This window comes from Eptatretus burgeri, chromosome 3 (assembly GCF_056783735.1).
Source record: "Eptatretus burgeri isolate ZD-2024b chromosome 3, Ebu_testis_v1, whole genome shotgun sequence".
NCBI classification, from domain to species: domain Eukaryota; kingdom Metazoa; phylum Chordata; class Myxini; order Myxiniformes; family Myxinidae; genus Eptatretus; species Eptatretus burgeri.
The window spans coordinates 106,424,477-106,439,476 of record NC_140963.1 but is presented as its reverse complement, the minus strand read 5'-3'; the positions used below and the strand labels follow the sequence as shown (position 1 = coordinate 106,439,476).

The following is a 15,000-nucleotide window of genomic DNA, read 5'->3' as shown; positions in this document are numbered from 1 at the left end:
AATCATGATATTCTCCAAGGTTCTTTATCTTAAATATTTTCCATATTTCTTGTGCGTGTTTATATTCCTTATCACTTATCTCTTCTTCATAAAGGTTATTATAGAAACTTTCTTTTGAAGGAAGTTGTGTTTCTTTAAATCTCATAAATGAATCCATATAATCATAAGGATAAATTCCCTTACTTGTAAGTATTTTCTCTTTACTTTGAATTTCATTCCTTGTTTGAATTTCCTCTCTCATAAGAATTCCTTCTTTAATCAGAATTTCATCTTTAATCTGAATTTCCTCTTTAGTTCGAATTTTCTTTATAATTAGAATTTCATCTTCAGTTAGAATTTCTTCATTAATTAGAGTTTCCTCTTTACTTTGAATTCTCTCTTTAATCTGAATTTCCTCTTTCGTGAGAATTTCCTCTTTTGGAAAGAATGAATTAAGATTTGGAAAAGAGTCCGTGGAGCTTAGATTTGATGCGAGGTAGGCTAGTGGTGTTCCCATAAACTTGTAAGAATCTAGAAACCTAATACGAGTTAAAGGTTTTGTGAATATCATTTTTGAAAATGAAATATACTTTTGACTTGTGTTTGTTATGGCAGAAATATTCCCTGGTGTTTTTGAAAGTTCATTTATAAATAGATGTGTATCATAGTTGGCGCTGTTGTGAAGAAAGACTGGAATAAAAGAAGGTAATTTATAATTAAGATTACAACAGGAATGAGCGGGACCTCTATATTTACCAGTAAGATGACAATGGTCTCTAACTTTAGACTCCTTAATTTCCCCTTCACAAATATGACAGATATTGTTCATTCTAAATTCTAATTTTTCTTCTTTGGTTAATTTCATCGGTTCATTTGTTTCTTTCATTAATTTAGTGAGTCTTATACAATCCTTTTCTAATCGTTTTACAAACTCTTGTGAAGCATTTTTTCCACGATAATGTTCAAGTTTGTTATACTTTTCTCCAACAGATGATTTGATATAATAACAGAAACCACAAGGAATATGTTTTTGATATTTATTTGTATATGGTTCTTTTGGATTAGGAGAAGCAGTATTTATCTTTTTAAGGATACATTCAAAATCAGCGTATATCACAAATGGGTGCATGATAGATTTATTATAATCTTCAAAATAAATCTTTTCACCAGGTTTAGGCATTGTAATTACAGCTGATTTATGATTACTACAATATTTTGAATGTTGTTCTAATCGTTCTTTTGTATGAAATGAATTAAGACATCGCTTACAAGGATATATTTTGTTTGCTGTTCTGAATACCTGAGAAGAGATTAATCTTGATAAATTATTGATGTATGTGTAATGTGAATTCTTTCCAACACTAAAATATAAAAGGTCAATGTGTGTTTCTTCATTTTTATAGTTGTTTGAAATTTTTAATATTTGAACTTTGTTTGTATCCGTTAATCCATATACATTAATAGAAAGATTATTCTTTTTCTCAAATTTAGGAATATCTGTTAGTGGCATTGGGAATTTAAAATCTTTAATGTCCAAGGTATTCTCATATTTCATATATTGTTTTACTCTTTCTGAATTACATTTTGGTGGATGAAAGTGAGCAAGAACAGACCAGAGAAAACATTCATTATCATTGTTCTTAATATTAACAACTGCCTTCTTTCGTTTTATTTCTTTTGGTAATTCAATATAAGAAGAAGCTTTAAGAGGGTTTGATTTTAGAATGTGTATATCTAAAAAGATGATTTTTTTAATATTGAATCCACTTCCTACCACTGTATTATCAACATCCTCCTCTTGTCTTGATAGTTCTTCATAAACCCCACTATTCAAAAAATCTTGAAATGATGTTATAAAATGAAGACCTGTTCTCATATAAGGAGTATGTTCTTCATCTTGTCTTTTCATATTCATTTTCACTCCCATATAAAACTTTAAAGTTTTCATTTCTTTTAATGTCTTTTTAATAAATTTTTCAACATCGGGTTTCACTATTTCAATTGATTCAGCTATTGATGATGGACCGGGTTCTCCAAATTGAAAAATCCTTATTTTTATATGCCCTTTAAATGCCCCATCAGTGTTTTTAATATAATAGTCTCCCTTTACTTTAAACTCATTTTTCTTGTGTTTTTGTGATTGAAGATGTTTATTATAACTACTCTTCAAAACATCCTTTGAACAGATATCACAATGTTTTCTTTCCAACTCAAGAGGAGATATTTGATGAAATAGATTAAATGTGTGTTTGTTGGTTCGGAGGTGTTTTCTATAATGTTTATATTCGTGATTACAAACATCGCAGTACGTTGTATTCACCATATTTATAGAATAAAACTTTGCTTAAACTAAAATTTTCTTGATGAAAATTTCGTTTAATTTATAGGTGAATCTGTGCTTAAAAACATTTTCTCCTCCAACTTTTTCACTTAATAAATACAATGTTTCAAGACACAAAAGACAAGTTTCAATCAATCTCTTCATCTGTTAAAGATACTGAGAAATATGTCAAGGATGTAAAATTGAACAAAGATAAATATAACAACTATTGGATAAAAACTATTATGGTAAATAATATGAGTTCTTCAATTTCCTTCAGTGGAAGGGCTTTTAGTATACCTGGTAGAACATCAATTAAAGTATCTCTAACAAAAGTTTCTCCTCTCCTTCTAGTAATATATTCAAAACTAGAAAAAGCAATGAAACAAGAAAAAGTATCAAAGAACAAAAACCTTATGGATGAAGCTTTAGAAAGAAAAGATAAGACCATCTGTAATATGCAAGGAGAAATTTGTATTTTTTTCAACAACCCTAAAGATGTAAATCCTGATGAAATAAAGGATGTTAATATATCAGGTGAAATGACATTTCGTTCAATAGTAGTTAACGATAATTTTAAAATTACCTTTAATATAAAAAATGTTGTCGTTGAATCTGATAATGAAAAAAGTATATCGATATCGATGGTAATATACAACTGAAAGTATAGATGAATTTCAGTTTAAGTAAAGTTTTACTTTATAAATATGCTAGACTTTCCTGATTCTCCATATGACAAATTTGAGAATTGTCCTGCGTGTGAAAGACGGGGATTAAACACAGAGTCAAAAGCCTATAAACAATGTATATTCTGTGATTATCTTCTAATTAATGATAATAAAAAATATAAAAAGGAAAATAATTCTTTTAGATTTACACCAAAAATGAATTACTTTACAAGATTGATTAGAGAAATGAATGTAAAGTATGAGGGTGATAACACACCTTTCCTTACAAGGGAAGAAACTGAACGTATAAGAGAAATGTTCAAAGGATTGTTGTTGTATATTATTCATGGATGTAATTTTCAGGGAAATATCAACACAAGATATTGTATAAATAAAATAATGGATTATCTTGAAATTAAACCTGAACTTAGGATAAAATATAGAGTTTCTAAAAAAGCCAATAATAAATTAAATAACCTGTTTTTCAAATATATAAATGAATTATTTTTTACCTATTTGGGAAAATAAGATAAAATTTAACAACCATAAAAATCTCCCAAATTCATTAAGATGTCTCATAGTTGGTTCAAGTGGATGTGGAAAAACCTGCTTACTTTTAAAAATGCTCCTCACTCCCAACTTTTTAGATTATGATAATTTAATAATTTTCACAAAGTCGAGTTTTCAACCAGAGTATCAACTACTCTCACAAGGTTTTAATGCTGGTCTTCAAAAAGAAGATATAATCGGTTTATTTAAACGTCAAAAAACCTAAATGATTATAACATTGAAGATATAATTCAACTATTTTGTGATACACAGAGATGTAAAAAGAAATCAAATCCTATAACTTGTATTCTTAGTGATAATACGGATGATATACCGTCTCCCCAAGATTTGGATAAATCAAAAAAGAACCTCGTTATCTTTGATGATTGTGTTAATGAGAGAAACCAAACGGTAATGGACAGCTACTACACAAGAGGGAGACATTCTTCTTGTAATTGTATTTATCTTAGTCAATCGTACTTTCAACTTCCTCGTCGTTCCATCAGAAACAATGCTAATACTTTTATTTTATTCAAGTTAAATTCAATAGATATCAATAATTTTTGGAGAGATAATTGTTCTACATTATGTAGTAAAAAGAAATTTGAGGATTACATGAAGCACACGACTGAAAAATATAAATATATTGTTGTGAAACAAGATGAGATATTAAGGGATATATTTTTTGTTTTATAAACAATTACATATATAAATGACAACTATTATTATAAATCTTGTGGGTAAATCTGCTTCTGGAAAAAACTTTCATAAATCAAGGTTCTTGTGTAGTACAAACGAGAATATTGTAAATTTACTTAAAAAACACCCCGTGATACGCATTGTATCAACAACAACTAGAGCAATAAGACCTGGAGAAATAAAAGGTGAAGATTATCACTATATTTCAGTGGAGGAACATATGCGATTGAGGAATGAAGGACAAATATTTGAGGAGGTTTCTCTTGGTACAACAAAATATTCACATTGTAAGAGTGAGTTAAGGAAACTAAAATCTGGTGGTGTTGGGATATAAGAAACTAATCCAGAAGGAACGAGACAAATTATTAAATATCTGAGCGGAGTGAAGATTTTATCATTCGGTTTTGATGTTGATGAAGAAACTCAACGCAAACGTATGAAAAGCAGAGATGCAAGTATTAGTGAAGAAGAAATTACAACTCGCATTAATGTTAATAAAGAATTTGATGAAATATTTAAAGAAAAGGATTTATTTGAACACATCTACTTGAATGATGAAGAAAAGGAAAATTTCCCTGTTAATCTTTACAATTCATTAAATGATATTTTACAATAAATAAATGGATACAAAAGAAAGAGCAAGAAGATTTAAGGAACATCAAGAGTTGGTTTCAAAAGTTGTAAAACAACAGGAAGACATAAAGAAGAAACGCAGACAGAAACTAACGGGCGAAGAAGCATTTGAAAGAAAACAAGAGAAATTTTTTAAACCACTTTTAAAAACTTCCCAAGAAAAAATGAAAGATGTTTCCACAGTTCCCACAGTAGAATATACTCCCAGAAAGCTTCAAATGTTAAAAGATTTCAGTCAAATGACGGAGGAAGAATTAGAATATGATGATGAAGGTTTATTTCAACAACTGGAAGAGATTAATCAACCCCCTGATTATATTGTGAATGCTATTCAAAACAATGAATATTCAGCGGATTCAAAAACCAAAGCAGGACTCATTCCAACAGAACAACCAGCAATATTTCATCTTGTTCAAGAAAAGGTATTGATATTTAATGATGAATTAAGGTTCCTAAGTTCTGCTCAACCCCCTGTTAAACTAACTCCGAGATTAATGTTTCTTCTCACAAAAGATGGAAGACAAGGTTCAACTGTGAGGGATGAATCAAAGTATATTGATAAACCATTGGATATGGAAAATAATGATGATAGAGTATATATTGATTTGCTGAACACTCTAAATTATAAGGTTATTCTTTCTGGTAAAAGTAGGAAGAATGAGAAGGAGAAACACATTATTCAGGCTTTAAGTATCCTTGGTTTAGGTATTAGTTTTCTTCCAAATGACCCATCGCAATTATTTAATAGACTGTTATTGTTGTTAGGCAGTAAGAAGGCTGGAAATAACAATTGTTTTAATGAAGCATCAGCCATTTTAGACCAGTTGATGAACATGAAAATAATCTCAATATAAAGACATTTTATCTCATATTAAATAAGATGAGAAGCACAATCCTGAGTTTTAATTTCACAACAAGCGACCACACATCTTCATTCCCATACCCACTACAACTTGACACAACAAAAGAATATGAGGCATCTTTATTGTCCATGGAAACTTATAATACCTTATTTAATATAACCGAGAAAAATGACAAGTTTAGTTATAATCCGGGAAGTGGATACAAAACGATAACAGTCTCACCCGGAGCATATGAGATTTCTCAAATATCTTCCGAAATTGCTCGTCTTATGAAAGAACAGGGTGATGAACCAAAAAATATTGTTATAAACATTCAAAAACATACTTCAAAATCAACGATTAAAGTTAAAAATAACTACAAGGTTGATTTCACAATTGATAATTCATTTAGAGAGTTATTAGGTTTCTCCTCAAAAAAGATTGAAACTAATGGGACGTTTTACAGTGATAATGTCATTCAAATATCCTCAGGAATAAATTCGGTGTTAATTCACTGTGATTTGATTGATGGTGCTTATAATGATGGAAAAAAACAAATACAATATTTTCATTCAGCGCATACTCAACCCCAATTGGTTATAAATTCAATATGGAACCTAAAAATTTGGTTTATCTACCTGTGTCAGGAAAAACCATACACAGAGTAAATTTTAGGATAACCGACCAAGATAATCGTGTGATTTCTTTTAATGGAGAAGTTATATCCATCAGAATTCACCTACGTGAAGTTTTTCAATAAATAAATACGATGGTTATTGTGAGGAAACACGAGTTGGGAAAATATAAAATAATTACAGGGGATGGGATGTTCCTTTCCCCGTACTACAAGGGTGAAGGTATGTATCTTGGTAGAGGATACTATAAACCTAAGAGACAAAGGGGTGTCGGACATCAATTTAGAGGAGATGGGATAATTGATACTCTCATGGGTATTGGTTCAACTATTCTTAAACATAAAGAACTAATTGGTTCAACTGCTTCTGCTGTGGGAAATGTAGCAGGTGCTGTAAAGAGTATAAAAGATGCTCAGAAGGAATCTCATAAATTACAAGCAATAAAAGAAATTAAGAAAGGTAAAACTCAGTTGTCCCCCCAAGAACGACAGAAAATAATTCAAATACTTGGATCAGGGTTTCAAAAGTTTTAACATCTTTTTCCTAAATAAATACAAGTATGGAAGAAATTGATAGTATCTATGATTTGGATGATACTATTATTATCTCAAACTCCACTAAAAAGAAGATTACTTCAAGGTAAATGCAATAACTGGAACAGACTGGAATACAAATGGTACAAAAAGTTTTGAAATAAATAATCAACAAACCTATTTGAATCTCTCCGAAAGTTTCTTGTTGTGTAAATTTAAATTCACTAAGACTGGGAATAACACAAACGCTACACTTGTAAATGATTTCTTCTGGAAAATGTTTGATAGTGTGCGATTGTATATTGGAACACAAGAAGTTGAAGCGGTTGATTATGTCTCTGCTGTATCTGAAATGATGAAATTTACACTCTATACATTCAGTGATAGAATGGGAAAGGGGTCTGTCGAAGGTTTTATTCCTGATATGTCAACGGGAACAAACACAGACCCTGGATATATTCAAAGGAAAGGAATGTATAATGATGATACAAAAGCAGAAAATAGTTTTACTGTGGCAGTTCCTCTTAAAGGTATATTTGGATTTTGTGATTATGATAAAGTTCTGTATGGTCTTAAAATTAGATTTCAACTACAAAGGAATGATAATGAAAATAGATTGCTTTTTTGTGTTGGTAGTGCTTTTGGTGAACAGAATAAATTTGTAATTGAGGAGATGAGTTGGTATATCAGTGAATATACTCCTAATCTTAAAACAGAAGAGATGTTGAATCGAAGACTTAACTCAAAGAAACCACTCAGTGTATCATACCTCAAAAGAAGATGTCAACACGTTAAACTCAACCAAACTACTTACACGTGGAATTTGGGTGTTCTGGAAGGAAAGCCACGATATCTGTGGATGATTTTTAAAAAGCCAGATGGTGATACTGCGACTGATAAGAATAATGCATTGAGTGATAATGCTAAGGTGAAACAACTTCACGTTTCTCTAGATGGAACATTTTATCCACGAGATAGATTGGAAATTAATTGGGAAAAAAATGATTTTGCTGAAGCATACAAGTCTTACTAAAAGGTGTGTGAAAGTAATGGAAATAAAGAACCTATTTTGGATATGACAGCATTTAAAAGTTTGTATACAATCTATGCGTTTGACCTGAGCGCTCAAAAGGAAACTATAAAGTCTAATCGAGTGGATACTTCCCTATACATTGAAAGAGGAGAGAGTGAAGAAGTTGATACATATTGTTTGCTTTTGGAAGAAACAGAATTGCAGATTAATACAGATAATGGTGTGATGATTAGTCTCACATAATTTTTTGTTAAATAAATGAGTGGCAAAGTATCAACTGGGGTATATGTTAATCAAATCAATCTTCATAAACTATCATCTTGTGTTCAAAATCAAAAGCCTTGTACGATTAACGTTAATACGATTCAGAGAAAAGGAGCAGTAAGAATTGATGTTTTGCTCACAAGAGAACAGGTTAAAATCTTGAATGACACTGGCTCACTTAAAATTAAAATGACAAAACCAATGTTGAAAAAATATTTAATAAGAGAGACGAGTGGAGGATTTCTCCCATTTCTAATTCCTTTATTTGCTGGTTTAAGTGCGGTTGGAGCATTGACGGGTGGTATTTCAACAGCGGTGAAAACTGCCAACGAAAGGAAGGCTCAACTCCAGGCTCAAAAAGAATTGGAAAGACATAACAAAGAGTTGGAGAAACAAATTAGTGGAAGTGGTGTAATTGTAGATTTTGCTGAAAAACTTGAAGGTCTGCCTGATAAAGCGAGATTGTTAGTTGGAGATATGCTTTCTTCTATAGCACAAGCAGGTGTAAAATTAACGAAAAGAGGTAATGGATTATATCTTTCTAATAAATAAATGAGCATTGATGAGTGGTTGAAAGAATTTGGAAAGAATACAACATCAAATTTACAACTTGCCAAATATTGTAAGAAATTAAAAATTCATAATGTGGTTATTTGTATGAGAGATGAATTAACAAATGTGCCGAAACATACAAAGAATATTATTATGAACTTAGAAGATAATGATGGGAACGGTTCTCATTGGGTTTGTATTTTTAATAGTCAAGACAAATATTATTTTGATAGTTTTGGTCTTCCACCACCTGTTGAAGTCATAAAATTCTTACAGAATGGTGTTTATCAAACATTTCAAGTCCAAGAATTAAATTCCAAGTGTTGTGGTCAATTATGTCTATATGTGTTATTTCAACTCAACAAAAATAAAAAATTTTATGATATTATTTTTAATCTAATATAAATGACTTATGTTGGTAAAGATGGTTCTATCTTTGGTGTATCTCAAGAACTGGATATTGATTTATCAAATTATTATACAAAGGCACAGGCTGAACGACATAAATATAATATAAACAAAAATATTAACATGAAAAATGCTTATAAATGAAAAAATTATCCAAGCCCGACTGACGCGAATGACTTGGTGAGATTAAGCGATTTATCACAATATATATACTTAAATAAAACGGCTGTGTATTCCAAAGATACAGAAGTGTTGATATTATCTCCAGGTCATACAGAATTCACAGTTCGAATTAAAATAAATTTTTATAAAGAAGGGCGTATCGTTTGTATGAGAATAGAACAATGGGGGTATGATATGAATGATTTAGGGTATAATTGGTCATTTAAAATTAACCTCGAAGACCTGGAACAATTAAATCAGTCTCGTAAGGAAGAATATTATGCACTTGGTATCGAGAATGAGTTTTGTGGAGCCACGATTAGTAAACAACAAATAAAAAGAATTTAATAAGGGTAAATATAATAATGGTTTTGCCCTTGTTTATCTCATGAAAACAGAAAAAACAGGATTATATATAATAAGTAAGGAAATACAAAATGATTTAACTATGGGAAGATGGGGAGGTGTTTCGTGCCATAATATTATTCTAACATATATTTCTAATACATAAATGACAGCAAGAAGGCTTCAAGAAAATTATCATTTCTGTGTCCAAGCATACCTTCAAGAAAAGGGTATTCGGTATTTTAATAAATATGTTCTACAACATAAGAATGAGGTATTTTCAATAAAAGATTGGCATTATGCTGATGTTGATAAACCGACAACTTTAGATTTAATTAGAATGTTAAATAATGAAAAAATTATAAGGTTAAGAAAAGATAAGGCTCTTTTAGAAATTCAAAAGAAATTTTATTGGTTTCCTGTTGTAAAAAAATTTATTTTGGATACAGGAATAACAAGAAATCCTGATGAATATATGTATAATATTCTATGGGGTGTAAACGATTCAAGGATAGTAAGGGATGAGGAAGGAGTTGAAGAAGAGAGGGAAGAGGAGGAAAAGGAGAAGGAGGAGAGGGAGAAGAAAGAGAAGGAGGAAAAGGAGAAGAGAGAGAAGGAGGAAAGAGAGAATAGAGAGAGGGAGGAAAGAGAGAAGAAAGAGAAGGAGGAAAAGGAGAAGAGAGAGAAGGAGGAAAGAGAGAATAGAGAGAGGGAGGAAAGAGAGAAGAGAGAGAGGGAGAAGAAAGAGAAGGAGGAAAAGGAGAAGAGAGAGAGGGAGGAAAGAGAGAGAATGAATAAATATCAAAATATGGAAACCAGTGAGATTCAAAAAGATTGGTGGTATTACAGAAAATAACTCAACCCACCGAGGAGGAAAACAAAGAATTGACAAGTCTATTTGCAATATTTTCTTCAAGACTATTGACATCGTCAAGCTATTCATTTTAATTCAAGTTTTTTCTTAAATAAATGGAGGAGAGAGTGAAGGCATTTCTAAGGATTCTTTATGTTTTAAAAATTAAGATTCAAATGTGCATGTTGGAAACTAAAAAGGTTTTTGCACTCTGCAGGAATTTTTCTCATAAATAAATGAGTTATTGTCTCAAATGTAAAAAGAAAACTAATACTAAAAATATTTCATATATTAAAAGTAAAAATAACAGGGTTATACAAAAAGGTATATGTTCGGTGTGTGGTTCAAAAAAAAATCAATTTATCTCCAAACCCAAACTCGGAGGAGATATACAAAAGTTTTTATCAGGAAGTAAATTTACAACTACTGGAATACCAGGGGAATTACATCTTCCAGGGTATTCTTTCTGTGGTCCAGGCATAAACTTGGATAAAAGATTAGATGAGGCAGACAATCCTAAATCCTGGAGTAAACCAATCAATAGAGTTGATGAAGTGTGCATGAGACACGATATTGATTATTGGAATACCACAACGTTGGAAGAAAAGCATGAAGCCGATAGAGAAATGTTGTATAATTTGTCTCTGATACAAAATCCAACCTTGAGAGAAAAAGTTGATAGGTTCATCGTGAAGAAGATGATTAGTGCTAAATTGAAACTTGGACTTGGAAATTCAAAAAACTTATAGGCTCTAATGATGCCATTTAGACTGAAGAGCAATTAGCTGATGAATTACATAAACCAATATTCACAAAGTTTCAGAGAAGGAAAGTTTATTCCAAGGAAGTTGATTATATCTGGTCTGCTGATTTGATTGAACTCAATAATGATAAGGGGTACAAGTATGCTTTAACCGTTATTGATTTGAGGAGTAGATATGCGTGGGTTGTCCCTTTAAAAAACAAAACAGGTAATACTCTTATGTTAGCTTTTCAACAGATATTTAATAAAAGTAAGAGAAAACCTAAAAAATTGTGGACTGATGAGGGTAGAGAGTTTTATAACAAGACATTTATGAATTTTCTAAAAAATAACAGTATTACATTATACAGTACCTTTAATGAAGGGAAGGCAGTTGTTGTTGAACGTTTTAATCGTACCTTAAAAGAGAGACTATATAAAAAATTCACACAACTCGGTTCGCAACAATGGTCATCTTTTATTCAGGATATTGTGGATAAGTATAATGACACGATTCACACGTCAACAAATATGAAACCATCAGAAACATTTACAAAATTAAAATATGAAAAAGAGATTAATGTCAGAAAACCTAAGTTCAAAGTTGGTGATATCGTAAGAATATATAGGTGGAAATCTCATTTTGAAAAGGGTTTTACTGAACGATGGACGAAAGAACTTTTTAAAATTGTTGATGTAATAGATACAGTTCCTTGGACTTATAAAATATATGATTTGGAAGGGGAAGAGATTTTAGGTTCATTTTATTCACAGGAATTACAAAAGACAAAACTAAGCAGATAATACACCTTTGTGGACACTCGAGGGCCAAGTCCGAGGTGTATAACAGTATATAATGTGTGTCAAGGGGTGGACGTTCTTACATCTGTGAACCCCAAACACAGAATCCTCAACTGAATAGTCAAGGCTTAACTTTTGTTTGTGTGTGTGTGTGTGCAATGGGAGCAATAGGTTGGCGCTTCACTCCCTCCTACTATACACCGTTGTGGACACTCGAGGGCCAAGTCCGAGGTGTATAACAGTATATAATGTGTGTCAAGGGGTGGACGTTCTTACATCTGTGAACCCCAAACACAGAATCCTCTACTGAATAGTCAAGGCTTAACTTTTGTTTGTTGATGTGTATGTGTGTGTGTGTCCCAACCCTCACATTCAAAATCTCAACCCCAACTCAATCCTCACCCAACACAGTCTTTTTCAAAATGAGATTTCCACCTATATATATATATATATATATATATATATATATATATATATATATATATATATATATATATATATATATATATATATATATATATATATATATATATATATATTTTACGTTTTTTTTTTTTTTCTCTTCTTCCAAATCTGTCTTTTAAGGCTTTCAGGTTTGATGACATCGAAAGAGGGAGTAAGAACTTTCTTGATAGGTTTAAATCCCAAAGAGTGGTAGCATTTCAAGTCTTCAAAATAACCCCAACTTTCCAAGTCTCCAAGGTAGTTATTTAAACCATCAAGGCAGAACTCATTTACTGATTTTTTCAAAATTTGTGAGTCTCCAAGGTAGTTCCCATATTTAGAACCATCTTGGCAGAACCCTTTTCCTGAGTCTCCAAGGTAGTTATTTAAACCATCAAGGCAGAACTCATTTACTGATTTTTTCAAAATTTGTGAGTCTCCAAGGTAAAACTTGTATTCTGGCTCATCAACGTATAACTTGTTCAGTGGGTATTGTCTTGATAACTCACAATGAGTACTATTGCTGTAAAACTCTTTTTCAGGATTTTGCTGGTCTCCAAGGTATAACTCTTTGGTTGGGTCATCAAGGACGAACTCGTTCTGTGGGTCTTGGTCGCTCATAAGGTCTTCAACCAAGCCAACAATTTCGCCCCAAGTTGTAGCAAAAGCAGTATTTTCATTTCGTATTTCAGACACAATTTCCTGTGAGAGAAAATAATAATGTATTAATTAAGTTATTTAATTATTAAATGAGTATGCTTCAATCAAAGTTTGAAAATAGGAAAATAAAAATCTTACCTCAACAGATAAGAGGTTTGAATCCAGTTCATCAACTTGAAGGTTTAGTTCCATACAAGACAGAGAGTTCCAAGGAACACCAAAGTCATCCCACTCAAGGTCTTGCTCGTTCTGTAGGTCTTGGTCGCTCACAAGGTCTTCAACCAAGTCAACAATTTCGCTCCAAGTTGTAGCAAAAGCAGTATTTTCATTTTGTATTTCAGATACAATTTCCTGTGAGAGAAAATAATAATGTATTAATTAAGTTATTTAATTATTAAATGAGTATGCTTCAATCAAAGTTTGAAAATAGGAAAATAAAAATCTTACCTCAATGGATAAGAGGTTTGAATCCAGTTCATCAACTTGAAGGTTTAGTTCCATACAAGACAGAGAGTTCCAAGGAACACCAAAGTCATCCCACTCAAGGTCTTGGTCGCTCATAAGGTCTTCAACCAAGCCAACAATTTCCCCCCAAGTTGTAGCAAAAGCAGTATTTTCATTTCGTATTTCAGACACAATTTCCTGTGAGAGAAAATAATAATGTATTAATTAAGTTATTTAATTATTAAATGAGTATGCTTCAATCAAAGTTTGAAAATAGGAAAATAAAAATCTTACCTCAACAGATAAGAGGTTTGAATCCAGTTCATCAACTTGAAGGTTTAGTTCCATACAAGACAGAGAGTTCCAGACAAGCACACAGCACACCATTGCCAGCAAAAACAAATGTTTAAAATGGAGCCTGGGTTTGAAGCTTTTATAGAGAAAGACTGGTGGGTGTGGTTTCCTTTGGAAATTCCCTGGGCAAGCCTAGGCAAGCCTTCATTGGGAAATTTTTCAAAACCATAACATCCTGTAATTTTCTAGTGATTTCTTTGTGAGTCAGAGATGAACTGGAAATGATGTAAGAGTGGGCGGGGCTAAGCAAAAGTAGGCGGGGCTTAGGAAAAGTGGGCGTGGCTTAGGAAAAAATACCTTATGAAAAGTGGGCGGAGCTTAGCAAAAGTGGGCGGGGCTTAGGAAAAGTGGGCGTGGCTTAGAAAAAATACCTCATGAAAAGTGGGCGGAGCTTAGCAAAAGTGGGCGGGGCTTAGAAAAAGTGGGCGTGGCTTAGAAAAAATACCTCACAAAAAGTGGGTGGGGCTTAGCAAAAGTGGGCGGGGCTTAGGAAAAGTGGGCGTGGCTTAGGAAAAAACCTCATGAAAAGTGGGCGGAGCTTAGCAAAGTGGGCGGGGCTTAGAAAAGTGGGCGTGGCTTAGAAAAAATACCTCACAAAAAGTGGGTGGAGCTTAGCAAAAGTGGGCGGGGCTTAAAGAAAAGTGGGCGGGGCTTATTGAATACCTTGTGGAAAGTGGGCGGGGCTTAGCAAAAGTGGGCGGGGCTTAAAGAAAAGTGGGCGGGGCTTAACAAAAAAATAACCTTGGCTCAGGAGGTGGTCAAACAAGAGCATTAAGAGAAGTTTATCATTTCGTAATGGCACAAAAGGGGTATCTTAAAAAATATAAAGATTCAAATGTTTTGTTTGTCAATATCTTAGATGGGGATTATTGTGCAAAGAAAATTAAACTATTGAAGGAATTTGAGAATGAACAAATCTTTATAGGTTCAATGAGTGAGCTGTTCAACCCCCAGGTGTTCAATTCAATGAGGTTCAACCTCCAAGTTAAAAGGGGAGACAAATAAATATACCTTAGGATAAAAAGGGGGTTTATTTTTAGGGAAAAAAAAAGGGAATCGCTGAAAATCCCCCATTCATTT

At 32.2% G+C, this 15,000-nt stretch overlaps 1 protein-coding gene and 1 long non-coding RNA gene across 2 annotated transcripts in view; one reads left to right on the top strand and one right to left on the bottom strand.

Annotated features, from left to right (window-relative positions):
• The window catches only part of LOC147030605 (uncharacterized), a 19,724-nt gene extending 5,349 nt beyond the window's left edge, over positions 1-14,375 (bottom strand). The window contains exons 1-3 of the mRNA XM_085872043.1: positions 13,570-14,375; positions 13,261-13,473; positions 12,643-13,164 (exon numbers count right to left, since the gene is read on the bottom strand). Coding sequence (XP_085728169.1) covers positions 12,643-13,164; positions 13,261-13,473; positions 13,570-13,683 — 849 coding nt within the window. The 5' untranslated portion in view covers positions 13,684-14,375. The remainder of the gene's footprint in view (positions 1-12,642; positions 13,165-13,260; positions 13,474-13,569) is intronic.
• LOC147030604 (uncharacterized) overlaps positions 1-15,000 on the top strand; it is a 78,500-nt gene that overhangs the window by 62,073 nt on the left and 1,427 nt on the right. The window lies entirely within an intron of this gene.